Genomic DNA, 27,686 nt, shown 5'->3' on the forward strand with positions numbered 1-27,686 from the left:
GTCAAACCAACCTTGTATTCCTGGAATAAACTCCACTTCATCCTGATTGTTACCCTTTTGGTATATCCTGGATTTGATTTGCTAAGCATTGGCTTAGGATTTTCTGCATATTTATTTTTAAATTCAATTTTTCTTTGTTGTAATGTCCTTGCCAGGTTTTGTATCAGTATTATGCTGGTCTCCTAAAAGGAATTGGGAAGTTTTTCTTCTTTTTCATTATCTCTAAGAGTTTGTGTGATTGGTATTATTTTTTCTATAAATGTTTGGAATAACGCATTAGCAAAGCCATGTGTGCTAGGAGTTTTTAACTATGAGTTCCATTTCTCTAATAATACAGGACTATTCAGATGTGTGCTTCTTCTTGTACCCATTTTGATAAATTACTTTTTCAAGGAATTTGTCCATTTTGTTTGTTTTTATTTAGGTATAATTGACATATAACATTATATTAATTGCAAGTGGGCAACATAATCATTCAAAATTTGTATATATTGTGAAATAATCACCACAATAAGTCCAGGTAACATCTGTCACCATAGATAGTTACAAAAAATTTTTTTCTTGTGTTGAAGACTTTTAAGATTTACTCTCTTAGCAACTCTCAAATATTCAATACAATACAATTAACTATAATTCACCATGCTTTACATTACACCCCATGACTTAATTATGCTATAACTGGAAGTTTGTACCTTTTGACCCCCTTCATTTATTTCTCCCACCCCCCATCCCCCACCTCTGGCAATAATCATTTTGTTCTTTTTGTCTACGAGCTTATTGTTGTTGTTGTTTAAATTCCATGCATAAGTAAGATCATATGGTGTTTGTCTTTCTCTGACTTATTTCACTCAGCATAATGTTCTCAAATTCCATCCATGTAGTTGCAAATGGAAAGATTTTGTTATTTTTTTATGGCTGAATAGTATTCTGTTTTTTATATATATATATATACACATATATGTACGTGTATATATATGCCACATCTTCTTTATCCATTTATCCATCAATGAGCACTTAGGTTGTTTCCATACTTGACTATTGAAAATAATGCTGCAATGAACATGGGGTGCATATATCTTTTTGAATTAGTGTTTTTGTTTTCTTCAAACAAATACGCAGAAGTGGAGTTGCTAGATCACATGGTAGTTCTACTTTTTATTTTTTGAGGAATCTCCATACCATTTTTCATACTGGCTGAACCAATTTCCATTCATACAAACAATGCAGAAGCGTTCCCTTTTCTCCACTTCTTTGCCAGCACTTGTTATTTCTTGGTTTTTTGATAATAATCATTCTAACAGGCTTGAAGTGACATCTTGTTGTGGATTTGATTTAAATTAAGGAATTTGTCCATTTTGTTTAAATTGTCAAATCTATTTTAGCCAAAGTTTGTTTACAATCTCCTTTCATTATCCTTTTAATGTCTGTAAGACTTGTAGTGGTATTGTTAATAAGTGTTTTCTCTTCATTTCTCTACATCTGCATTTCTAGGAGTTTATCAATTTTATTAATCTTTTAAAAAAAACTGTTCTTTGGCTTTGTTGGTTTTCTCTATTTTAACTCTATTTTCTATTTCATTGATTTCCAAACTTATCTTTGTTGTTTTTTCTTTCATTTTGGGGCTTTTATTTGCTGTTCTTTTTCAAAGTTCTTGGGATGGAAAATTAGATCTTAGATTTTCAACTTTTATTCTTTTTATAGTATATGTATTTTGACCTATTAAAGTTCTCCCTTCAGCATTTCTTTAGATTTATCCACACAGGTTTTGATACGTCATATAATTATTACCTCAGCTTGGAATATTTCATAATTTTCAATGTAATTTTTTTTTTTTTTCTGTGGTATGCGGGCCTCTTACTATTGTGGCCTCTCCCGTTGTGGAGCACAGGCTCTGGACGTGCAGGCTCAGGCCTAGCTGCTCCGCGGCATGTGGGATCTTCCCGGACCGGGGCACGAACCCGTGTCCCCTGCATTGGCAGGCAGACTCTCAACCACTGCGCCACCAGGGAAGCCCCAATGTAATTTTTTGACTCATGGGTTATTTAGAGCCACATTGATTAATGACCAAATATTTAGGAATTTTCTAATTATCTTTTTATTATTGATTTCTGGTTTAATTCCACTGCAGCCAGACAACATACTTTAAATGGTTTTAATAACTCAAAACTTGCTTGGTACAGAAAAATTCTATTTTGATAAATGTTCCATATGATCTTGAGAAAAAAATGTATTCTTCTATCGGTTAGGTCAAGTTAGTTAATTATGTTTTTCAAATCTTTTGTAGCTGTCTTAGTCTGTTCGGGCTGCCATAACAAACTATTATAGGCTGGGTGGATTATAAACAACAGAAATTTATTTATTATAGTTCTGGAGGCTAGGAAGTCCAAAATCAAGGCACTAGCAGACTTGGTACCTGTTGAGAACCTGCTTCCTGGTTCTTGTTATGTCCTCACATGTTGGAAGGGATGAGTGATCTCTCTGAGCCCTTTTTTTTTCTTTTAAATTAGTTTTATTAGTTACCTACTTTATACAAATTAGTGTATATATGTCAATCCCAATCTCCCAATTTATCCCATCACCACCAACCCCCGCCCCCCCGCTGTCCCTGCTTTGTGTCCATACATTTGTTCTCTGCATCTGTGTCTCTATTTCTGGCTTGCAAACCAGTTCATCTGTACCATTTTTTCTAGATTCCACATATATGCGTTAATATATGATATTTGTTTTTCTCTTTCTGACTTACTTCACTCTATATGACAGTCTCTAGGTCCATCCACATCTCTACAAATGACCCAGTTTCATTCCTTTTTATGACTGAGTAATATTCCATTGTATGTATTTACCACATCTTCTTTATCCATTCATCTGACTGAGCCCTTTTTTATAAGGGCACTAATCCCATTCATGAGGGCTTTACCCTCATGACCTAATCATCTCCCAAAGGTCCAGCCTCCTCCTACCATCACCTTGGGGGTTAGAATTTCAATATGAATTTTGGAGAGACAGAAATATTTAGTCTATAGCAGGAGACTTACTAATTTTTTGCCTATTTGTTCTATCAGTGCTTGAGAAAAGTAGGTTAAAGTTTTCCATTATGATTGGGGATTCATTTATACTCCTGGTAATTGTGTTAATGTTAGCTTTACATATTTTGACGTAATGTTGTTAGGTACATATCAGCTCAAGATGGTTACACCTTATTGTTGAGTCGAACCTAATCAATATGAAATATTGTTTCTTATATTTTCCAAAATTTTTGCCTTAAAGTCTATTTTATTTTGTATTGATAAAGTTACCCTAGTTTAATTTTGGTTAGTGTTTGCATGGTATATTTTCTTATTCTGTTACTTTCTAACTTTTTGCATCCTTTGTAAATAATACAGAGCTGGATCTAATTTTGGTTAGTCTTAAATAATCATTGTCTTTTAATTAGCATGGTTAGATCATTTATATTTATTATAATTATGGTATTTGTTTAATTTAAGTCTACCATATTGCTGTTGCTTTTCTACTTATCATCTGTTTTTCATATATTTTTCCTGTTTCCCATTTCTTTGTATTATTTAAATGATTTTAATATATCATTATTTTCTTCTGCATTAATTTTTGGTTATTTTGATTGATTTAAGATGTTCATAAATTATTTGCTACTCTTTCTGTTGAGAGGTTAGGGGCAATCTTCTTCCTTTTATTTAGGCTATTACAGGCTTGCTTTACCACTAAAACCAATAAAATAGAACATGACATACTGGGACCTCTAAGCTTAGGTAATAAATATGGAGAACAGTGTGGAGGTTCCTTAAAAAACTAAAAATAGAACTACCGTATGACCCAGCAATCCCACTACTGGGCATATACCCTGAGAAAACCATAATTCAAAAAGAGTCATGTACCACAATGTTCTCTGCAGCTCTATTTACAATAGCCAGGACATGGAAGCAACCTAAGTGTCCATCGACAGATGAATGGATAATGAAGATGTGGCACATATATACAATGGAATATTAGCCATAAAAAGAAACAAAATTGAGTTATTTGTAGTGATGTGGATGGACCTAGAGTCTGTCATACAGAGTGAACTAAGTCAGAAAGCAGAAAACAAATACTGTGTGCTTACACATATATATGGAATCTAAAAAATATATATATATGCATATATATATACACATATATATGTACATATATACACATATATATGTATGTATATATATGTGGTTCTGAAGAACCTAGGGGCAGGACAGGAGTAAAGATGCAGATGTAGAGAATGGACTTGAGGACATGAGGAGGGGGAAGGGTAAGCTGGGACCAAGTGAGAGATTGGCATGGACTTATATGTACTACCAAATGTAAAATAGATAGCTAGTAAGAAGCAGCCACATAGCACAGAGAGATCAGCTCGGTGCTTTGTGACAACTTGGGGGTGGGATAGGGAGGGTGGGAGGGAGATGAAAGAGGGAGAAGATATGGGGATATATGTATATGTATAGCTGATTCAGTTTGTTATAAAGCAGAAACTAACACACCATTGTAAAGCAATTATACCCCAATAAAGATGTTAAAAAAATAAAAATAAAGACAGTGCCCAGCTTAAAAAGAAAAAAAAAAAAAAAAAAAAAAAAACAGGCCCCCAAAAAAAAAAAAAAAAAAAAAAAAAAAAACATTGCAGGCGGCCCAGTTTCAATCCCTGGTCAGGGAACTAAGATCCTGCAAGCCATGTGGTGTGGCCATAAAAAAGAAACATTGCAGTGTCCATGTCTGTGTCATGGAATGCTCATTCTAGATGAAGCCAGCCACAAGGTACAACAACCCTGAAACTGCCATGCCAAGCTAGCCTAATGGAAAGGCTGTCTACAGAGATTGGTGATTGGCCATCCCCAGATTTATTAGCTATTCCATCCCGCTTACAAGATACATAACTGAAAAAGCCATTTTCAATATTCCTTCCCCAGCAGATAAAACAGAAAAAGAACCAAGAAACAAGCCTGATAGCTAGAATTGAGGCCCCTGACATAGGGCCCCACTTGAGTCATCCCAGCCATTCCCAGCTTTGTAATCCATCTCAGATGAAGTCTCAATCACTGTGGAAGTGAGACCAGACATCCCTACTCTGCCCTACCATAATTTGCAACCCATAATTGTGAGCATAATAAAATGGTGGTTGTTTTACATCACTAAGTTTTGGGGGTAGTTTGCTACACAGCAGTAGATTACCATAACAGTTACATATTATCTTAATGGGGTAACTTAGAGTTTACAATATGCGTCCTTGACTAATTAATGCCTACATTAAGTTAGTACTTTTACCCTTTCCAGAACAATGCAAGAATCTTAAAATGGGTTAACTCCCTTTATCGTCTTTCCCTTTTGTGCTATTTGTTGTCAGTTTTCACTTACATTTTTGTTTTAAATATAAGAAGACATTATTTTTATTGCCTTAAACAATTAGTATTTACTTTTTGTTGTGGTAAATATACATAACATAAAATTTACCATAATAACCACTTTTAGGTGTACAGTTTAGTGACATTAATTACATTTACAACGTTGTGTAGCCATTTCCACTATCCACTTCTAGAACTTTTTCATAATCTCAAACAGAACTTCCTGTATCCACTAAACAATAACTCTCCATCCTCCACTGCCCCCTAGGCCATGGTAACCTCTATTTTACTTTCTGTATCCATGAATTTGTCTATTCTAGGTAGTTTGTATAAGTACATTTGTCCTTTTGTCTCTGCTATTTCATTTAGTATAATGTTTTCAAGTTTCATCTAATTTATAGCATGCATCAGAATTTCATTCCTTTTAAAGGCTGAATAATATTCCATTGCATTTATATACTACATTTTGTTTATCCACTCCCTTTTAACAGATCTTGGGTTGTTTACACATTTTGGCTATTGTGAATAATGCTACTATGAAAATTGTTGTATAAGTATCTGTTTGAGTACCTCTTTCAATTCTTTCGGGTTCATATCTAGAAGTGGAAGTACTGAATCATATTGCAATTCTATGTTTAAATTTTTGAGGAATGATCAAAATGTTTTCCATTGTGGCAGCACCATTTTACATTTTCACTAGCAATGCACACAGTTTCCAATTTCTCTACACTCTTGCCAAAACCTATTTTCTATTTTTTTAATGATAGCTATCCTAATGGATGTGAAGTTGTATCTCATTGTGATTTTGATTTTGATTTCCTTTATGACTATTGATGTTGAGCATCTTTTTATGTATTTATTGACCATTCGTAAATTTCTCTGGAGAAATGAGTATTTGAGACTTTTGCCCATTTTTGAATTGAGTTATTTGTTGTTTTTATTGTTGTGATGTGGGAGTTCTTTACATATTTTGGATATTAACCCCTTATCGAATATCTGCTTTGCAAATATTTTCTTTCATTCTGTGGATTGCCCTTTCAGCCTCTTGACTGTGTCCTCTGCCACGCAAAAGTTTTAAATTTTGATATAGTCCACTCTATCCTTGTTTTTCTTTAGTTGCTGTGCTTGCAGGGTAATGTCCAATAAATCATTGCCAAATTCAATGTCATGAAGCTTTTCTCTTTTATTTTCTTCTAAGAGTTTTAGGTTGCAGCTCTCATTTTTAGGCCTTTGATCCACTTTGCATTAATGTCCAATTTCATTATTTTGTATGTGGATATCCAGTTTTCCCAGCATCATTTGTTGAAAAGACTGTCCTTTCCCCATTAATAATCTTGGCACCCTTGTCAAAGTCAATTATACATGTAGGAGTATATTTTGGGGTTCTCTATTCATTCCATTGGTCTTATGTCTGTCCTAATGCCAATGCCAAACTGTTTTGTAGCAAGTACTGACATCAGGATGTGTCTGGCTATTTGGGGGCCCTTGAGATTCCACATGAATTTTAGAATGTACTTTTATATGTCTTTTAAAAGTGACATTGGAATTTTGATAGGGATTGCACTGAATCTGTAGATTACTTTGGGTAATATTTTCATCTTACCAATATTAAGTCTTCCAATCCATGAACACAGTATGTCTTTCCATTTATTTATGTCTCCTTTAATTTCAGTATTCATTTTTTATTTATTTATTTATTTTTAATAGGGGTATAGTTGTTTTACAATGTTGTGTTAGTTTCTACTGTACAGTGAAATGAAATAGAGTTCCCTGTGCTATACAGCAGGTTCTTATTAGTTATCTGTTTTATACATATTAGTGTATATATGTCAGTCCCAATCTCCCAATTCATCCCACCTCACCCCCCACATTCTCCCCTTGGTGTCCATATGTTCAGTATTCATTTTTATTTCTCCAGATATTTACACCTTCCAGGGACCTTCATTCCTCCCTACAGTTCTGTGTTTCCCTATGGTATTACTTTCCTGCAACATAAGGTATTCCCTACAGTAGTTGTCGTAGGGCAGATCTCCTGTGAAAAATTCTTTCAGCTTTTGTTTGTCTGAAAACATCTTTATTTCACTTTTGTTTTTGAAGAGTATTATCAACATGATAGAAATCTAAGTTGTCACGTTCTGTGTTTTTTTTTCCCCCTTAGCACCTTAAATATGACATTCCATTCTATTCTGGATTCCATGGTTTCTGTTAAAAAAAAAATCAAGGACCAGTTTTACTCTTTCAACCCTGAAAGTAATGTGTCTTTTATTGTCTGGATGCTTTTAAATTGCCTCTATGTTTTGTTTTTAGCAGTTTAAATTCGATGTGCCTATGTGTCATTTTCATTTTTTGTCCTGCTTGAATAAGTTGACAATAGAATAATCCAGCAGAGTCCATGCCTTGTTACCCTAGCATACTTACTTCTTCTAACCATATTTAACTTCCAAATAATGTCAATATTAAAATTATGCTTCCACCTAACGTGATACAACTATCCCTCATATAGATTAAAACAAACTAATCCTCTTCCCCAAAGTAATTTTATTTATCTTTCAATCATTTTTATTTCTCTTCCTGCTGAGTCATACTCCACCTATGATATCTTGTCATATAAATACTAGATACAAGGTTAAGCACTTATATTTATTTCCTACTGCTGCTATAACAACTGCCAAAACCTTAGTAGCTTTAAACAACAAAAAATTATTATCATACAATTCTGGAGGCCAAAATCTGAAATGGATCTCACTGGGCTAAAATCAAGATGTCAGCAATGCTGCATTCTTTCTGGAAGCTCTAGGGAAGAATTTGTTTTCATGTCTTTTCCAGCCTTTAGTGGCTGCCCACATTCCTTGGCTCATGGTCTCCTTCCATTTTCAAAGCCAGCAATGACCTACCAAGTATGTCTCACATCACATCACTCTGGTGCTGACTCTTCTGTCCCCTCTTTGACTTATACAGACTCTTTATTTTCCCAATTATAAGGTCCCCTCATTCTTTTTGGTGTGGTGGTTCACTGGCATAAGGAACTCAAAATGGCCAGGTGACAGTATCAGCTTCCGTTTTAATGTAACTGTTGGTGTGTACCTTGGTGGAAGCCTTTCTCCTGTGGGTTCTAAGGCCTTTATATCCACAGAACCCAAAGGTACAAGGAAAGGAAGCAAAATTTTCACTAGTGGATTATTAGAGATAATATTGAGAGGGAGCCACTTTCATTTCCACCCTTTAATTTTCAAACTCATAAATGCTGGCTGGCATAGATTCAGATCATATTCTATAACATGAAGGACATCACTGTAGCCTGAAAAGTGTTGTCAGTGGAACTCTAACTGTAACTGAGTCTCCAAAATGCCATTCCACCAGGCCAAGTGCTTTAGGGTGATGGGGAACAAGGTAATGTCAGTGAATTTCATGAGCATAGGCCCATTGATGTGCTGCGTTTGCTCTGAAGCAAGTTCTCTGATCAGAAGCAATTCTATGCAGAATATAATGACAAGTGAATAAAACATTTTGAAGGTACACAGATAGTGGTTTTTGTAGAAATATTTTGTATCCAGGAGTGTAAATTATCAATTCCAATGAGAATCAAGTGTTACCCCTTCCATAATGGAAGTGTTCCAACTAATCAATGTGCCACAAGAAGCTGGCTAATTCCCTCAAGGAGTGATGCCATATCAGGGGCTCAGTGTTGGTCTCTGCTTTGGCACAGTGGGCACTCAGCAGTAGTTGTAGCCAGATATAGTGCATAAAAATCCATTTTGCTGAGCCCGAATAACCTCCACTCCTCCATTCCTGTTGCCATGGCCACTTTGTTCATGAGCCCATTGGGCAAGGAGAGCAGTGGCTAGGGAAATAGCCTGACTGACTCCAAAGAATGGGTCATCTTGCTTACTTGATTATTAATATTCTTCTCTACTGAGATTGCTCTTTGATGAGAATTGACATGGGACACAAATGTCTTCACACTTGGTGCCCATTTGGAGGGGTCTGACCTCTTCCGCAAAAGCTTTCTAACCAGGTTATTTCCAAATCCCTGACCATCCAGCAAAGCCACCAGTTATTGCCCATCTGTAGATCTGTACCTCTGGCCATCTTTTCTTCCAGGCATAATATACAACAGGTATGCTGCTTGAAGTTCTGTCCCCTGTAAGTATTTCTCTTCAGAGCTACCCCTGAGTGAGGCTGTATATTATATACGGAACTTCCTATGGGTTACACTTTGCACTTGACCTCCTGAGGCCTGCTAGGTCCTGAGTTTGACCAATAGAATTCAAACTAAGTGATGCTGTGTGACTTCCAAGACAAGGCCTTGAGAAGCCTTGCAATTTCTACTGTCTCTGTCTCTTTCTCCCTCCCTCTCTCCATCTCTTTCTCTCTCTCTCTCTCTCTCTCTCTCTCTCTCTCTCTCTCTCGTACTTTGAAATGTACATGCTGTGAAGAAATTCTAAACTGAAAGTCTGTATGGAGAGAGAAGCCCAGCCATCACAGAGCTTCCAACAATCCAAGCTGAAGACCCAGTATATGTGTGTGAGACCATATTAAATCACCCATCTCCAGCTGATCTGGCAACTGACTACAGCCAAATACATGAGTCCAAGCAAGAATAGAAGTTCCCCGTCAACCCGCAGAAAGCAGTTGTTTCTTTAAGTCACTAAATTTGAGGGTGGTTTGATACAATAATCTACAAGTTTAGAAGATACTATTCAGATTTTAAACCATCATAAATTTTTCTTGATACTCAATTTGAGGTTTTACTTAAGAAATTACATCTTCCTTTCAGAAAGAATATTATTTGTGTTGAGGTGAGCTGCACCATCTTCCACAGGCAATTGCAATGGGACTTCAAATTGTCATATTAGTATTATGGATTACTTCAACTTGTATTTATTTGATTTGATTTAATATAAGCAAACTGAGGGGTCAGGGAATGTTTACCAAGAGTTATTAAGGGTTTTGGGAGGAATAAGGTAGGAGAGGGTTACCAAAGATAGCTTTCCAAGATAGAAGAATTGCTTGCAGTTGTTTGACTAAATTTGCACTAACAATAAAAGTAGATAGGGTTTGTAAATCAGTGGAATTACCACAGGAATGAGGAGGATTCTGTAATGACAATAATAGATAATACTTATTGAGTGCTTTTTTATGCCAGAAGTTGTTCTAAGTGCTTTACAAATTTTAGCTCATTTATTCCTAACCATAGCTGTATGAAATAGTACTGTCATTCCCATATTTTAGATAAGAAACTGATCATAGAGGCTAAGCAACTTGTTCAGGATCACACAGCTAGTAATTACTAACACTTAAGCCCAGACAATATTATGCCACGCTCAGTGTTCTTAACCACTAGGCTGTATTTTGTCTTTCTCCTAGATTACACTGGAGTATACGAAATTGACCCAACCAAAATTTTGGATATTTTATTTATAGTTGCTAGTGATACCATTACAAATTTAAGGGTAAAACTCTTTGTGAGAATAATACCAATATTGCCTGACTTATCAAAGCAAACCTTGATTGGATAATATTTCTAAAATCTAGTTTACATATGTAAAATCTATTTTATGATTTTTACTCATTTTGCCCTAATTAGGCAGAAAGCTAATTAGAGGTAGAAAACCCAGTTTTGACCATAAAATCTTATGTGTTTGAACCTTTAGAATGTCGCTGTATTCCAACACTTTAAACGTTTGATTAATATAAGAAGACAAGGGGAGCCACGTCAGATACTGAAATACATTAATCCTAAAGAGGTAAGGACATTATTTATTGATACAATATATTTTCCCCCCTTAAAAATGTGTGGCTACTTTATAAATTCAATGTGCTTGTATTTCTTTTTTTTAACTTTTTAAATTAAAATATTACACATATATAGAAAGTTCATAAAACATAAATTTATAACAACTGAATCATCACAAGCAAACCCCTGTGTAACATTCACCCAGATCAACGTTTTCATACTTCAAACCATTACCTTTGGGTGCCCTGCAAATCACTGCCGACTCTCTTCTTCCAAAAGGTAAACCCTATTTTGAATCCTACCACTATACTTTAGTTTTCTGTTTTAAAGCTATATATAAATAGAATCCTATAGTATACTTTTGTATCTAGCTTTGTTCATTCAACATTGTCTGTGAACCTAAACTTCATTCATTTCATAAAAATGTTGGTAGTATTCCATTTTATGAATATACTGCTATTTATTCATTCTACAATAGATTGACATTTGGACATTTTCTAGTTTGTGGCTATTATAAAGGCTGCTTTTGGAACTATTCTTACTCATGCCTCCTGGTTAACAGGTCCACAAATTTCTTTTGGTTTCTATTCAACCTAGAATCAGAATTGCTGGATGGAAGGATATGCCAAACTATTTTCCAAAGTTATTGTATTAATTTATATTCACTGTCAGCAACCTTTGGGAATTCTTGGTGCTCTACATCCTCAGCAACACTTAATATTGTCAGTTTTTAATTTGCACTTCTCTGATTACTAATGAAGTTGAGCATCTTTTTGAGGAGTTGTGCTTCTGATTAAAATTCTATATGTGATTTTTCAGGCCTGACCACAGGCAATTACAAAGCCTTTACCTGACAGGACTCACAAGGGAAAGCTATCCTCACCTCACACTAGACTTGGTACAGAGTCAGTGCATTACAGTCAATGAAGGGAGTTGCAGACAAGGACTCAGGACCCTCTCTGTCCACTAATTTAGGCATATTTTCCTAGCCCCAAAAGCCTTCACTCCTAGATCTCTCTCTCTTTTTTTTTTAACGTATTTTTATTGGAGTATAATTGCTTTACAATGGTGTGTTAGTTTCTGCTGTATAACAGTGAATCAGCTATAGATATAAATATATTCCCATACCTCCTCCCTCTTGCGTCTCCCTCCCACCCTCCCTATGCCACCCCTCTAGGTGGACACAAAGCACCAAACTGATCTCCCTGTGCTATGCGGCTGCTTCCCACTAGCTATCTATTTTACATTAGATAGTGTATATATGACCATGCCACTCTCTCACTTCGTCCCAACATACACTTACATCTCCCCATGTCCTCAAGTCTATTCTCTACGTCTGCGTCTTTATTCCTGTCCTGCCCCTAGTTCTTCAGAACCTTTTTTTTATATTCCATATATATGTGTTAGCATACTGTATTTGTTTTTCTCTTTCTGACTTACTTCACTCTGTATCACAGTCTCTAGGTCCATCCACCTCACTACAAATAATGCAATTTCGTTTCTTTTTATAGCTGAGTAATATTCCATTGTATATAAGCGTCACATCCTCTTTAACCATTCATCTGTCGATGGACACTTAGGTTGCTTCCATGTCCTGGCTACTGTAAATAGATCTGCAATGAACATTGTGGTACATGACTCTTGAATTATGGTTTTCTCAGGGTATATGCCCAATACTGCGATTGCTGGGTCATATGGTAGTTCTATTTTTAGTTTTATAAGGAACCTCCATACTGTTTTCCATAGTGGCTGTATCAATTTACATTCCCACCAACAGTGCAAGAGGGTACCCTTTTCTCCACACCCTCTCCAGCATTTATTGTTTGTAGATTTTTTGATGATGGCCATACTGACTTGTGTGAAGTGATACCTCATTGTAGTTTTGATTTGCATTTCTCTAATGATTAGTGATGCTGAGCATCCTTTCATGTGTTTGTTGGCAATCTATATCTTCTTTGGAGAAATGTCTGTTTAGGTCTTCTGCCCATCTGGATTCGGTTGTTTGTTTTTTTGATATTGAGCTGCATGAGCTGCTTGTAAATTTTGGAGATTAATCCTTTGTCAATTGCTTCATTTGCAAATATTTTCTCCCATTCTGAGGGTTGTCTTTTCATCTTGTTTATGGTTTCCTTTGCCATGCAAAAGCTTTTAAGTTTCATTAGGTCCCATTTGTTTATTTTTGTTTTTATTTCCATTTCTCTAGGAGGTGGGTTAAAACGATCTTGCAGTGATTTATGTCATAGAGTGTTCTGCCTATGTTTTCCTCTAAGAGTTTTATAGTGTCTGGCCTTACATTTAGGTCTTTAATCCATTTTGAGTTTATTTTTGTGTATGGTGTTAGGGAGTGTTCTAATTTCATTCTTTTACACGTAGCTGTCCAGTTTTCCCAGCACCACTTATTGAAGAGGCTGTCTTTTCTCCATTGTATATTCTTGCCTCCTTTATCAAAAATAAGGTGACCATATGTGTGTGTGTTTATCCTTGGGCTTTCTATCCTGTTCCATTGATCTATATTCCTGTTTTTGTGCCAGTACCATATTTTCTGCATGACTGTAGCTTTGAAGTATAGTCTGAAGTCCAGGAGCCTGATTCTTCCAGCTGTGTTTTTCTTTCTCAAGATTGCTTTGGCTGTTCTGGGTCTTTTGTGTTTCCATACAAATTGTGAAATTTTTGTTCTGGTTCTGTAAAATGTGCCATTGGTAGTTTCATAGGGATTGTACTGAATCTGTAGATTGCTTTGTGTAGTAGAGTCATTTTCACAGTGTTGATTCTTCCAATCAAATAACATGGTATATCTCTCCATCTGTTTGTATCATCTTTAATTTCCTCATCAGTGTCTTATATTTTTCTGCATACAGATCTTTTGTCTCCTTTGGTAGGTTTATTGCTAGGTATTTTATTCTTTTTGTTGCAATGGTAAATGTGAGTGTTTCCTTAATTTCTCTTTCAGATTTTTCATCATTAGTGTTTAGCAATGCAAGAGATTTCTGTGCATTAATTTTGTATCCTACTACCTTTCCAAATTCATTGATTAGCTCTAGTAGTTTTCTGGGAGCATTTTTAGGATTCTCTATGTATAGTATCATGTCATCTGCAAACAGTGACAGTTTTACTTCTTCTTTTCTGATTTGGTTTCCTTTTATTTATTTTTCTTTTCTGATTGCTGAGGCTAAAAATTCCAAAACTATGCTGAATAAGAGTGGTGAGAGTGGGCAACCTTGTCTTGTTCCTGATCTTAGTGGGAATGGTTTCAGTTTTTCACCTTTGAGGATGATGTTGGCTGTGGGTTTGTCATATATGGCCTTTATTATGTTGAGGTAAGTTCCCTCTATGCCAACTTTATGGAGGGTTTTTATCATAAATGGGTGTTGAATTTTGTCAAAAGCTTTTTCTGCATCTATTGAGATGATCATATGGTTTTTTATCATTCAGTTTGTTAATATTGAGTATCACACTGATTGATGTGTGTAATTGAAGAATTCTTGCACTCCTGGGATAAACCCAACTTGATCACAGTGTATGATCCTTTTAATGTGCTTCTGGATTCTGTTTGCTAGTATTTTGTTGAGGACATTTGCATTTTGTTCACCAGTGATATTGGCCTGTAGTTTTCTTTTTTTTTTGTAACATCTTTGTATGCCTTTGGTATCAGGGTGATGATGGCCTCATAGAATGAGTTTGGGAGTGTTCCTCCCTTTGGTATATCTTGGAAGAGTTTGAGAATAATAGGTGTTAGCTGTTCAATAAATGTTTGATAGAATTCCCCTGTGAAGCCATCTGGTCCTGGGCTTTTGTGTGTTGGAAGATTTTTAATCACAGTTTCAATTTCAGTGCTTGTGATTGGTCTGTTTATATTTTCTATTTCTTCCTGCTTCAGTCTCGGAAGGTTGTGCTTTTCTAAGAATTTGTCCATTTCTTCCATGTTGTCCAATTTATTGGCATACAGTTGCTTGTAGTAATCTCTCATGATCCTTTGTATTTCTGCAGTGTCAGTTGTTACTTCTCCTTTTTCATTTCTAATTCTATGGATTTCAGTCTTCTCCCTTTTTTTCTTGATAAGTCTGGCTAATCATTTATCAATTTTGTTGATCTTCTCAAAGAACAAGCTTTTAGTTTTATTGATCTTTGCTATTGTTTTCTTCATTTCTTTTTCATTTATTACTGATCTGACCTTTATGATTTCTTTCCTTCTGCTAACTTTGGGGGTTTTTTGTTCTTCTTTCTCTAATTGCTTTGAGTGTAAGGTTAGGTTGTTTGAGATGTTTCTTATTTCTTGATGTAGGATTGTATTGCTATAAACTTCCCTCTTAAAACTGCTTTTGCTACATCCTATAGGTTTTGGGTCATCATGTTTTCATTGTCATTTGTTTCTAGGTATTTTTTGATTTCCTCTTTTTCTTCAGTGATCTCCTGGCTATTTAGTAGTGTATTGTTTAGCCTCCATGTGTTTGTATTTTTTAACAGATTTTTTCCTGTAATTGATATCCAGTCTTATAGTATTGTGATCAGGAAAGATACGATTTCAATTTTCTTAAATTCACCAAGGCTTGATCTGTGACCCAAGATATGATCTATCCTGGAGAATGTTCCATGAACACTTGAGAAGAAAGTGTAATCTGTTGTTTTTGGATGGAATGTCCTATAAATATTAATTAAGTCCATTGTGTTTAAAGTATCATTTAAAGCATGTGTTTCCTATTTATTTTCATTTTAGATGATCTGTCCATTGGTGAAAGTGGAGTGTTAAAGTCCCCTACTATGATTGTATTACTGTTGATTTCCCCTTTTATGGCTGTTAGCATTTGCCTTATGTATTGAAGTGCTCCTATGATGGGTGCATAAATATTTACCATTGTTATATCTTCTTCTTGGATTGATCCCTTAATCATTATGTAGTGTCCTTCTTTGTCTCTTGTAATAGTCTTTATTTTAAAGTCTATTTTGTCTGATATGAAAATTGCTACTCCATCTTTCTTCTGATTTCCATTTGCATGGAAATCTTTTTCCATCCCCTTACTTTCATTCTGTATGTGTCCCTAAGTCTGAAGTGGGTCTCTTCTAGACAGCATATATATGGGTCTTGTTTTTGTATCCATTCAGCTAGTCTATGTCTTTTGGTTGGAGCATTTAATCCATTTACATTTAAGGTAATTATTGATATGTATTACCATTGATTATCTATTACCATTTTGATTATTTATTATATCTAATAGATATCTATTGATATCTATTACCAATTATTGATTATCTATTACCATTTTCTTAATTGTTTTGGGTTTGTTATTGTAGGTCTTTTCCTTATCTTGTGTTTCCTGCTGAGAGAAGTTCCTTTAGCATTTGTTCTAAAGCTGGTTTTGTGGTGCTGAATCCTCTTAGTTTTTGCTTGTCTGTGAAGGTTTTATTTTCTCCTTCAAATCTGAATGAGGTCCTTGCTGGGCAGAGTAATCTTGGTTGTAGTTCTTCCTCTTTCATCACTTTAAATATGTGCTGCCTTTCCCTTCTGGATTTCAGCAGAGTTTCTGCTGAAAGATCAGCTGTTAACCTTATGGGGATTCCCTTGTATGATATTTGTTGCTTTTCCCTTGCTGCTGTTAATAATTTTTCTTTGCATTTAATTTTTGATAGGTTGATTAATATGTGTCTTGGCATGTTTCTCCTTGGATTTATCCTGTATAAGACTCTCTGTGCTTCCTGGACTTGATTAACTATTTCCTTTCCTATATTAGGGAAGTTTTCAACTATAATCTCTTCAAATATTTTCTCATTCCCTTTCTTTTCCTCTTCTTCTTCTGGGACCCCTATAATTCAAATGTTGGTGCATTTAATGTTGTCTGAGAGGTCTCTGAGACCTCAGTTCTTTTCATTCTTTTTTCTTTATTCTGCTCTATGGTAGTTATTTCCACTCTTTTTTCTTCCATGTCACTTATGTGTTCTTCTGCCTCAGTTATTCTGCTATTGATTCCTTCTTGAGAATTTTTAATTTCATTTATTTTGTTGTTCATCATTGTTTGTTTGCCCTTTAGTTCTTCTAGGTCCTTGTTAAATGTTTCTTTTATTTTCTCCATTCTATTTGCAAGATTTTGGGTCATCTTTACTATCATTACTCTGAATTATTTTTCAGGTAGACTGCCTATTTCCTCTTCATTTGTTTGGTCTGGTGGGTTTTTATTTTGTTCCTTCATCTGCTGTGTTTTTCTATGTCTTCTTATTTTGCTTATCTTACTTTGTTTGGGGTCTCCTTTTTGCAGGCTGCAGGTTCATAGTCCCTGTTGTTTTTGGTGTCTGCCCCCAGTGGCTAAGTTTGTTTCAGTGGGTTGTGTAGGCTTCCTGGTGGAGGGGAGTAGTGGCTGTGTTCTGGTGGATGAGGCTGTATCTTGTCTTTTTGGTGGGCAGGACCACATATGGTGGTGTGTTTTGGAGTGTCTATAAACTTATGATTTTAGGCAGGCTCTCTGCTAATGGGTGGGACTCTGTTCTTGTCTTGCTAGTTTTTTGGCATACGTTGTCCAGCACTGTAGCTTGCTGGTCATTGAGTGGAGCTGGGTCTTAGCGTTGGGATGGAGATCTCGGCGAGGTGTAGGGGTGGTTGGCCGTTTGATATTACATGGGGCTGGGAGGTCTCTGGTGGACCAATGTCCTGAACTCGCCTCTCCGACCTCAGAGGCTCATGCCTGACACCCAGCTGGAGCACCAAGACTCTGTCAGCCACACGGCTCAGAAGTAAAGGGAGGAAAAAGCAAGAAAGCAAGAAGCAAGCAAACAAGAAAGGAAGAAAGAAAGAAACAAACAAAGAAAGAAAAAGATGAATAAAAATAAATTTATTTATTTTTATTAATTTTATTTTTATAAAATAAAAAATTATTAAAAATAAAAAATAAGTAATAAAAATAAAAGAAGGAAAGAAAGAAAGAAGAGAGCAACCAAACCAAAAAACAAATCCACCAATGATAACAAGTGCTAAAACTACCAAAAAAAAAACCTGACAGAATCCTAGGACAAATGGTAAAAGCAAAGCTATACAGACAATATAACAAAGAAGCACACACATAGACACTCACAAAAAAGAGAAAAGGAAAAATATATATACATATATATATATATAAAGAAGAGAGCAATCAAATCAATAAACAAATCTACCAATAATAATAAGCTCTAAATACTAAACTAAGATAAACATAAAACCAGAAACAAATTAGGTGCAGAAAGTAAACCCTAAGTTTACAGTTGCTCCCAAAGTCCACCACCTCAATTTTGGGATGATTTGTTATCTCTTCAGGCATTCTACAGATGCAGGGTACATCAAGCTGATTGTGGAGATTTAATCTGCAGGTCCTGAGGCTGCTGTGAGAAATTTCCATTTCTCTTCTTTGTTCACACAGATCCTGGGGTTCAGCTTTGGATTTGGTCCTGCGTCTGCATGTAGGTCGCCTGAGGGTGTCTGTTTCCCACCCAGACAGGATGGGGTTAAAGGAAGGTCTGATTAGGGGGCCCTGGCTCACTCAGGCCTGGGGGAGGGAGGGGTATGGAATGCAGGACAAGCCTGTGGTGGCAAAGGCTGGCATGACTTTGCAACAGCATGAGGTATGCTCTGTGTTCTTCTGGGGAAGTTGTCCCTGGATCACAGGACCCTGGCAGTGGCAGGCTGCACAGGCTCCCAGGAGGGGAAGATGTGGATAGTGATCTGTGCTTGCACACAGGCTTCTTTCTGGCTACAGCAGCAGCCTTAGCATTTCATGCCCGTCTCTGGCATCCACACTGATAGCCACGCTTGCGCCTCTCTCTGAAGCTCATTTAGGTAGTGATCTGAATCCTCTCTCCTCGTGCACCCCGAAACCATGGTTTCTTGCCTCTTCGGCAGGTCCAGACATTTTCCCAGACTCCCTCCCAGCTAGCTGTGGCGCACGAGCCCCCTTCAGGCTGTGTTCACACAGCCAACCCCAGTCCTCTCCCTGGAATCTGACCTCCGAAGCCCAAGCCTCAGCTCCCAGCCCCCGCCCGCCCCGGCGGGTGAGCAGACAAGCCTCTCAGGCTGGTGAGTGCTGGTCGGCACCGATCCTCTGTGCGAATCTCTCTGCTCTTCCCTCTGCACCCCTGTTGCTGCACTCTCCTCCATGGCTCTGAAGCTACCCCCCACACACACACACACACACCCCGTCTCTGCCAGTGAAGGGGCTTCCTAGTGTGTGGAAACCTTTCCTCCTTCACAGCTCCCTCCCAGAAGTGCAGGTCCCATCCCTACTGTTTTGTCTCTGTTTTTTCTTTTTTCTTTTGCCCTACCCTGGTACGTGGGGAGTTTCTTGCCTTTTGGGAAGTCTGAGGTCTTCTGCCAGCGTTCAGTAGGTGTTCTGTAAGAGCTGTTCCACATGTAGATGTATCTTTGATGTATTTGTGGGGAGGAAGGTGATCTCCACGTCTTACTCCTCCACCATCTTGAAGGTCCCCCTCCAAGGTCTCTTCATCTGTGGCCATGGCCAGAAGTCTTCAGGCATCTCTGATGAGACCTCCTTATGCAGGAAACCTTGAAGACACTTTCCTTACTCCGAGTCAGCTTACTCTGACCCTCCCCTCTCAATTTCTCCCCTCCCCCCGCCACCCCCACAAACACATACATACACATAAAACTGCCAGAGCCTTTGTAAAGGATTCCCTCAACAGTGAGACAACATCCTCCTGAAAGGGGAGTTTTTGCTTCCTCTGGTTTTAGGCTCTTTAGACTCCTGTTTGTTACCTTCAAAGTCAAGGCATTCTTTCCTTTTCTGCTTGTTGCTTTAAATAGCTACTACCACACTGAACAGCTCAGCTCTCCCTCTACCAAATTCGATGAACTTCTGACAGCTTTTTTTTTTTCATGCCTTTTATACCTGTATTGTCTCTCTTATTCTTACTGATTTTTATCTGTTCTTTATGTACTCTTTATACAAGCCCTTTTTCAGTTATCTGTGTTACAGATATTTTTCACTCAATGATTTGACTTGTACTATCTGAATAAAGTCTTTCCAATGATTTTTAAAAATATTTATGTATTTCTTTAGGCTGCATTGGGTCTTAGTTGCCGTGTGCAGGATCTCCGTTGCTGCATGCAGGCTCTTTAGTTGCAGGATGGGGGCTATTTAGTTGCAGCATGCAGGATCTTTACTTGCAGCATGTGAACTCTTAGTTGTGGCATGCATGTGGGATCTAGTTCCCTGACCAGGGATTGAACCCAGGTCCCCTGCATTGGGAGTGCAGAGTCTTAGCCGCTGGACCACCAGGGAAGTCCCTCCAATGATTTTTTTAATTTAAAATTTTAAACATATACAAAACTGGAAAGAATAAAGTAATAAGCCACCATATACTCCACACCCAGCTTCAAGAATTAGCATTTCATGGCCAATTTTTTTCATCTACAACTTTATCCACTTTCCCCAGCTCCTAGGTTAATATTTTGAAGCACGACTATTGTTTGATGAACAAAATTCTTAATTTTAATGTAGTCCAATTTATCAATCTTTTTCTGTATTATTGGTGCTTTTTTATAAACTACCTCAACCCCAAGGTCATGAAAATACTCTTATATTATATAAACTTTACTGACTTGCCTTTCATACTTAGATCTACAATCCAACTGGGATTAATTTTTGTGTATGGTGTGAGGGAGAAGTCAACTTTCACATTCTTCCATATAGACATCCACTCCATTATACACCATTCTGCAGTGCCATTTTATCATAAATGAAGTAACAATTTACATATGGGTCTGTTTCTGAATCTGTCTGTTTCTGTTCCATTGGTCTAATTTCTACCTTTGTATTTTTTTTTAATTTTTATTGAAGTATAGTTGATTTACAGTGTTGTGTTAGTTTCAGGTGTACAGCAAAGTAATTCAGTTACATATATATGTGTGTGTGTGTATATATATATGTATATACACACACATATATATATATACTTATCTATTCTTTTTTGGATTCCTTCCCCAAGTAGGTCACCACAGAATATTGAGTAGAGCTCCCTGTGCTATACAGTAGGTCCTTATTAGTTACCTCATATACAGTAGTGTGTATATGTTAATATCAATCTCCCAATTTATCACTTCCCTGCATGTTTCCCATTTGGTATGCATAAGTTTGATTTCGAGATCTGTGAATATGTTTCTTTTTTGTAACTAAGTTCATTTGTATGATTTTTTATTAGATTCCACAAATAAGTGATATCATATGATATTTGGCTCTATCTATCTGACTGACTACACTTATATGATAATCTCTAGGTGCATCCATTTTGCTGCAAATGGCATTATTTCATTTTTTATGGCTGAGTAATATTCCACAAAGGTTCACATTCCTGGTGTGGCTTGCTGGGGCCATGGTGTGAAATACAGACATTTTTCTCAAAAATAGTTTCTGTGTATTTTGACCTGTCTGCCAGTTCCTTGAGGAACCTGTGCAGAGGCTTGCCTTTGTTTCATCTGCTTCCATGCAGTCCCAGGGCTGGGCCAGCTTCCAACCTTTAAAGTCATATCCTGGAAAAGGTGAGGCTGAGGAGGAAGATACATGGGGATGTCTAAACAAATAGAAAATATATATTGTTTAAAAAAGATAAAAAGCAGATTAGTGATTGCCAAGGGCTAGTGGGGAGAGGGAATGGGTAATGACTGCTTAATTGGTATAGGTTTTCCTTTTGGAGTGATGAAAATGTTCTAGAAATAGTGTCAGTACAATATTGTGAATGTACTAAATGTCACTAATGATACATTTAAGTTGTGTGTGTTTCACCACAATTTTTAAAAAATGTTTAAAAATCTATTGGAATTTTTATTGGGATTGCATTGAATATTTAGAACAATTTTAGGAAAACTGACATCTTAACAATATTGAGACTCCAATACATGAATATGTGTGAAAATATGGAGATATGCCACCCAGATTCCTCTTCATAAGAAGACTTATTACACAGTTGGAGGGAGTGTGATCAGCAGACAACCTCCAGTGTCTCCTGCAGAGAACTGCATCACCCTAAATCAGTCAGCTGCTTCCAGGACAGTCTGTACCTAGTGAGTGAGTAATGTGTGGGAGTGGGGGTGGGGAAGTGGATATAAAACCAGACTGAGATTGGGCAATATTCATTCTAGAGTTCCCTGCAAGATTGGCCAAGGCTTTGTGGGGCCTGTATTGCAGTTCAAGTTCTTCCTTCCCCTTCCTTTCACAGGTGGTGATCCCTAATAAACACATAGTGCCCAAACTTCATATCAGCATCTCCTTTCAGAAAACCCAACCTGCAACATTAGTTAGCTCTTCTGTAATTTCTGCACAGAGGACTTGTACATCTTTTCTTTGATTTATATCTTGCTTTTTCATGCTCCTATAAATGGTAATTTGAAGACATTTATTTTCCAATTTGTGCTGCTGGTATATAGGAAGATGATAAATTTTGTTTATTGACTTTCTCCCCAAACACATTGTTATGCTTATTTATTAATTCTAATAATTTGTACATATATTCTTTTGGATTTTCTCCATAAACAAGCATATCATCCTCACATAATTAGTTTTATTTTTCCTTTTCCAAAAGTTATAAATTTTATTTCATTTTCTTGCCCTTCTGCACTAATAGCACCTTAAGTTAATTGGTGAGTAGAAATGGCAACCACTATCTCATTCCTGACTTCAAAGGGAAAGGGCTCAATATTTCATCATTAAATATAACACATGCTATAGGCTTTTTATTTTAAAAACAGCTTTTATCCGATTAAGAAAGTTTCCTTTTATTCTTATTGGACTAAAAGAGTTTTGTTTCTTTTACTTTCATTCCAAGAATGGATGTTAAATTTTGAGACATTTTTCTGCTTTAATTGAGATATCATATTTCTTTTATTTGAGTGTTAAACCCACTTAGCATTCCTAAATACACACATTTTGATCATAATATTAAGAACAAGAGGATAAGTCCTTTGTAAATATCACTGAATTTACTTTGCTTTTATTTTGCTTAAATTTTTGCACCTATATTCATGCAGACCATGTGATTTACATTCTTGTATTTTCTCTGTGAGATTTTGGTGTCAAATTTGGTTGGAATCCTGCAAAAGTGGGGAAATGTTACTTCTTCATTACTTTTCTTTCTTTTTTTTTAAACACCTTTATTGGAGTATAATTGCTTTACAATGGTGTGTTAGTTTCTGCTTTATAACAAAGTGAATCAGCTATACATATACATATACATATGTATATACATATACATATAACCCCATACCTCCTCCCTCTTGCGCCTTCCTCCAACCCTCCCTAACCCACCCCTCTAGCTGGTCACAAAGCACCGAGCTGATGTACCTGTGCTATGCGGCTGCTTTGCACTAGCTATCTATTTTACATTTGGTAGTGTATATATGTCCATGCCACTCTCTCACTTCATCCCAGCTTATTGTTCTCCCTCCCCCTATCCTCAAGTCCATTCTCTACATCTGTGTCTTTATTCCTGTCCTGCCCCTAGGTTCTTCAGAACCTTTTTTTTTTTAGATTCCATATATATAAGTTAGCATATGGTATTTGTTTTTCTCTTTCTGACTTACTTCACTCTGTATGACAGATTCTAGGTCCATCCACCTCACTACAAATGACACAACTTCATTTCTTTTTATGGCTGAGTAATATTCCATTGTATATATGTGCCACATCTTTATCCATTCATCTGTCAACGGACACTTAGGTTGCTTCCATTTCCTGGCTATTGTAATAGAGCTGCAATGAGCATTTTGGTACATGACTCTTTTTGAATTATGGTTTTCTCAGTGTATATGCCCAGTAGTGGGATTGCTGGGTCATATGATAGTTCTATTTTTAGTTTTTTAAGGAGCATCCATATGGTTCTCCATAGTGGCTGTATCAATTTACATTCCCACCAACAGTGCAAGAGGGTTCCCTTTTCTCCACACCCTCTCCAGCATTTATTGTTTGTAGATTTTTTGATGATGGCCATTCTGACTGGTGTGAAGTGATACCTCATTGTAATTTTGATTTGCATTTCTCTAATAATTAGTGATGTTGAGCATCCTTTCATGTGTTTGTTGGCAATCTGTATATCTTCTTTGGAGAAATGTCTAGTTAAGTCTTCTGCCCATTTTTGGATTGGGTTGTTTGTTTTTTGATATTGTGCTTCATGAGCTGCTTGTAAATTTTGGAGATTAATCCTTTGTCAGTTGCTTCATTTCCAAATATTTTCTCCCATTCTGAGAGTTTTTTCATCTTGTTCATGTTTTCCTTTGCTGTGCAAAAGCTTTTAAGTTTCATTAGGTCCCATTTGTTTATTTTTGGTTTTATTTCCAACTCTCTAGGAGGTGGGTCAAAAAGGATCTTGCTGTGATTTATGCCAAAGAGTATTTTTCCTATGTTTTCCTCTAAGAGTTTTATAGTGTCTGGTCTTACATTTAGGTGTCTAATCCATTTTGAGTTTATTTTTGTTTATGGTGTTAGGGAGTGTTCTAGTTTCATCCTTTTACATGTAGCTGTTTAGTTTTCCCAGCACCACTTATTGAAGAGGCTGTCTTGTCTCCATTGTATATTCTTGCCTCCTTTATCAAAGATAAGGTGACCATATGTGTGTGGGTTTATCTTTGGGCTTTCTATCCTGTTCCACTGATATCTATTTCTGTTTTTGTGCTAGTGCCATGCTGTCTTGATTACTCTAGGTTTGTAATATAGTCTGAAGTCTGGGAGCCTAATTCCTCCAGCTGTGTTTTTCTTTCTCAAGATTGCTTTGGCTGTTCAGGGTCTTTTGTGTTTCCATACAAAATGTGAAATTTTTTGCTCTAGTTCTATGAAAAATGCCGTTTGTAGTTTGATAGGTATTGTATTGAATCTGTAGATTGCTTTGGGTCATATAGTCATTTTCACAATGTTGATTCTTCCAATCCAAGAACATGGTATATCTTTCCATCTGCTTGTATCATCTTTAATTTCTTTCATCAGTGTTTTATAGTTTTCTGCATACAGGTCTTTTGTTTCCTTAGGTAGGTTTATTGCTAGGTATTTTATTCTTTTTGTTGCAGTGGTAAATGGGGGTGTTTCCTTAATTTCTCTTTTAGATTTTTCATCATTGATGTATAGGCATGCAGGAGCTTTCTGTGCATTAATTTTGTATCCTGCTTCTTTACCAGTTTCATTGATTAGCTCTAGTAGTTTTCTGTTAACATCTTTAGGATTCTCTATGTATAGTATCATGTCATCTGCAAACAGTGACAGATTTACTTCCTCTTTTACGATTTGGATTCCTTTTATTTCTTTTTCTTCTCTGATTGCTGTGGCTAAAACTTCCAAAACTATGCTGAATAATAGTTGTGAGATTGGGCAACCTTGTCTTGTTCCTTATCTTGGAGGAAATGGTTTCTTTTTTTTTTTTAACACTAAGTGTTATTTCTTCCTTAAATGTTGGGAAGGATTTACCAGTCAAGCCATCTGTGCCAGAATTTTTCTTTGTGAGAAAATCTTAAATTACAAATTCAGTTTATAGTTATAGGTCTACTCATATTTTGTATTTATTGTTGTGCTAATTTTGATAAGCTGCATTTTTCTAGGAAGCGTTCCATTTCATCTAAACTTTCAAATGTATTTACATTAAGTTGTTCTTAATATTCTCTTATGATCTTTCTAATCTTATGATCTTAGAATCAATAGTAGTTTCTATTTAATTCCTGATATTGATTATTTGTATATTCTCTTTCTTGACCAGTCTTACTAGGGTTTCCCACTTTTTTTTTTTTTTTTTTTTTTTTTTTTTTTTTTTGCTATACGTGGGCCTCTCACTCTTGTGGCCTCTCCTGCTGTGGAGCACAGGCTCCGAACGCGCAGGCTCAGCGGCCATGGCTCACGGGCCCAGCTGCTTCACGGCATGTGGGATCTTCCTGGACCGGGGCACGAACCAGCATCCCCTGCATCGGCAGGCAGACTCTCAACCACTGCGCCACCAGGGAAGCCCAGGGTTTCCCACTTTTATTAGTCTTTCCAAGAAACCAGCTTTGAGCTTTGTCATTCCATTCTATTGTTCATTGAATTTCCTTCTTCATTTTCTGCTGTTAATTATTTCCTTCTTTTTATTTTCTTTGAATTGTATTTGCTGTTGTTTTCCAACTTTTTGAGTAGAAAGCCAAATTTATTGATTTTCAGTATGTTTTTAGCATATACATTTTGATATATCATATTTTCATCATCAAATTCAATACAAAATATTTTTTAATTTCTACTTTTATTTCTTCTGGTAATTTAGAATTGCATTTTTAAAGTTGTAAACATCTGGAAATTATTATCTTTTGTGAAATCAATCTTTATCTTAATCACACTGTGATTTTCAATCCTCTGTTAGTAATCTATTTTTGCAATATTGTATCTGTATTTGAAAAGTAGATGTATTCTGCAGTTGTTGAACACAGTTCATAGATGTCAATTAGACCAAATTTGTGAATTATATTGATCAGACCTTTTATATGCTTACTGATTATTTTTGCTTACTTGTACTATCAGTTACTGAGAGAAGTGCATTAAAATCTCCCATTATAAACCCAGCCACCATAGAAGAGAAGCTCCATTGTTGAGTGATGCACAAAGTGTGGGACAGTAATTACAGCCTATCTCCCCATGCACCAGCTCCTGCCTCCTGGGGCACTAGGAAGGGCTCCCATCCTGTGTCCACCAGAGTGGGCTCTCATGCCCCCTGTCTACCTCCTCCTCTGTACCTCCTCCCCATTGGGGGTGGGGGGCTCCTGTGCTCCAGGGCAGCTGTGGAAGCAGATGCCTGTAGGTGGCTCACATGCAGTGGTGGGACTGAAATTACAGCTGAGTGCCAGGGGCCATGCAACTAAGGTAGAAGTGCTGAAATCTCTCATCACGGCTGTGCAAACCATGGATTTACACCCCCATGACTGGCTTTGTAAACTCAGCATCTCCAGAACATCAGAACAGATGAGTGCTCCTGCAGCCAAGGCAGGTCTAGCTTTAGCTGCTGTGGACTTTGTGGCCACCTACACCTGGTGGTTGGGGCAGGCCAGAAGTCTCAACCTTCCAAGACTGATCCAGGAAATATGAACAGGCCAATCACAAGTACTGATATCGAAACTGTGATTTTAAAACTTCCAACAAGCAAAAGTCCAGGGCCAGATGGATTCACAGGCATATTCTATCAAACATTTAGAGAAGAATTAATGCCTATCTTTCTGAAACTCTTCCAGGAAATTGCTGAAGAGGAACACTCCCAAGCTCATTCTATAAGGCCACCATCACTCACCCTGTTTCCAAAACCAGACAAAGGTACAACACAAAAAAGAAAATTACAGGCCACCATCACTGATGAACATAGGTGTAAAAATCCTCAACAAAATAGTAGCAAACCAAATCCAACAATACAGTAAAAGGATCATACACCATGATCAAGTGAGATTTATCCCAGAGATGCAAGGATTTTTCAATATCCACAAATCAATCAGTGTGATACACCACATCAACAAACTAAAGAATAAAAATCATATGATCATCTCAATAGATGCAGGAAAAGCTTTTGACAAAATTTAACACCCATTTATGGTAAAAACTGTCCAGAAAGTG

At 36.7% G+C, this 27,686-nt stretch overlaps 1 protein-coding gene across 1 annotated transcript in view; it reads left to right on the forward strand.

Moving 5' to 3' along the window:
* CUNH11orf65 (chromosome unknown C11orf65 homolog) overlaps positions 1-27,686 on the forward strand; it is an 87,397-nt gene that overhangs the window by 12,323 nt on the left and 47,388 nt on the right. Inside the window, 1 exon segment of the mRNA XM_027082392.1 lies at positions 11,036-11,128. Within this exon segment, the coding sequence (XP_026938193.1) occupies positions 11,036-11,128 (93 nt within the window).

Source organism: Aethalodelphis obliquidens, unplaced genomic scaffold (genome assembly GCF_003676395.1).
Source record: "Aethalodelphis obliquidens isolate GAN/ISIS:26980383/991018 unplaced genomic scaffold, ASM367639v1 scaffold46, whole genome shotgun sequence".
Lineage (NCBI taxonomy): Eukaryota > Metazoa > Chordata > Mammalia > Artiodactyla > Delphinidae > Aethalodelphis > Aethalodelphis obliquidens.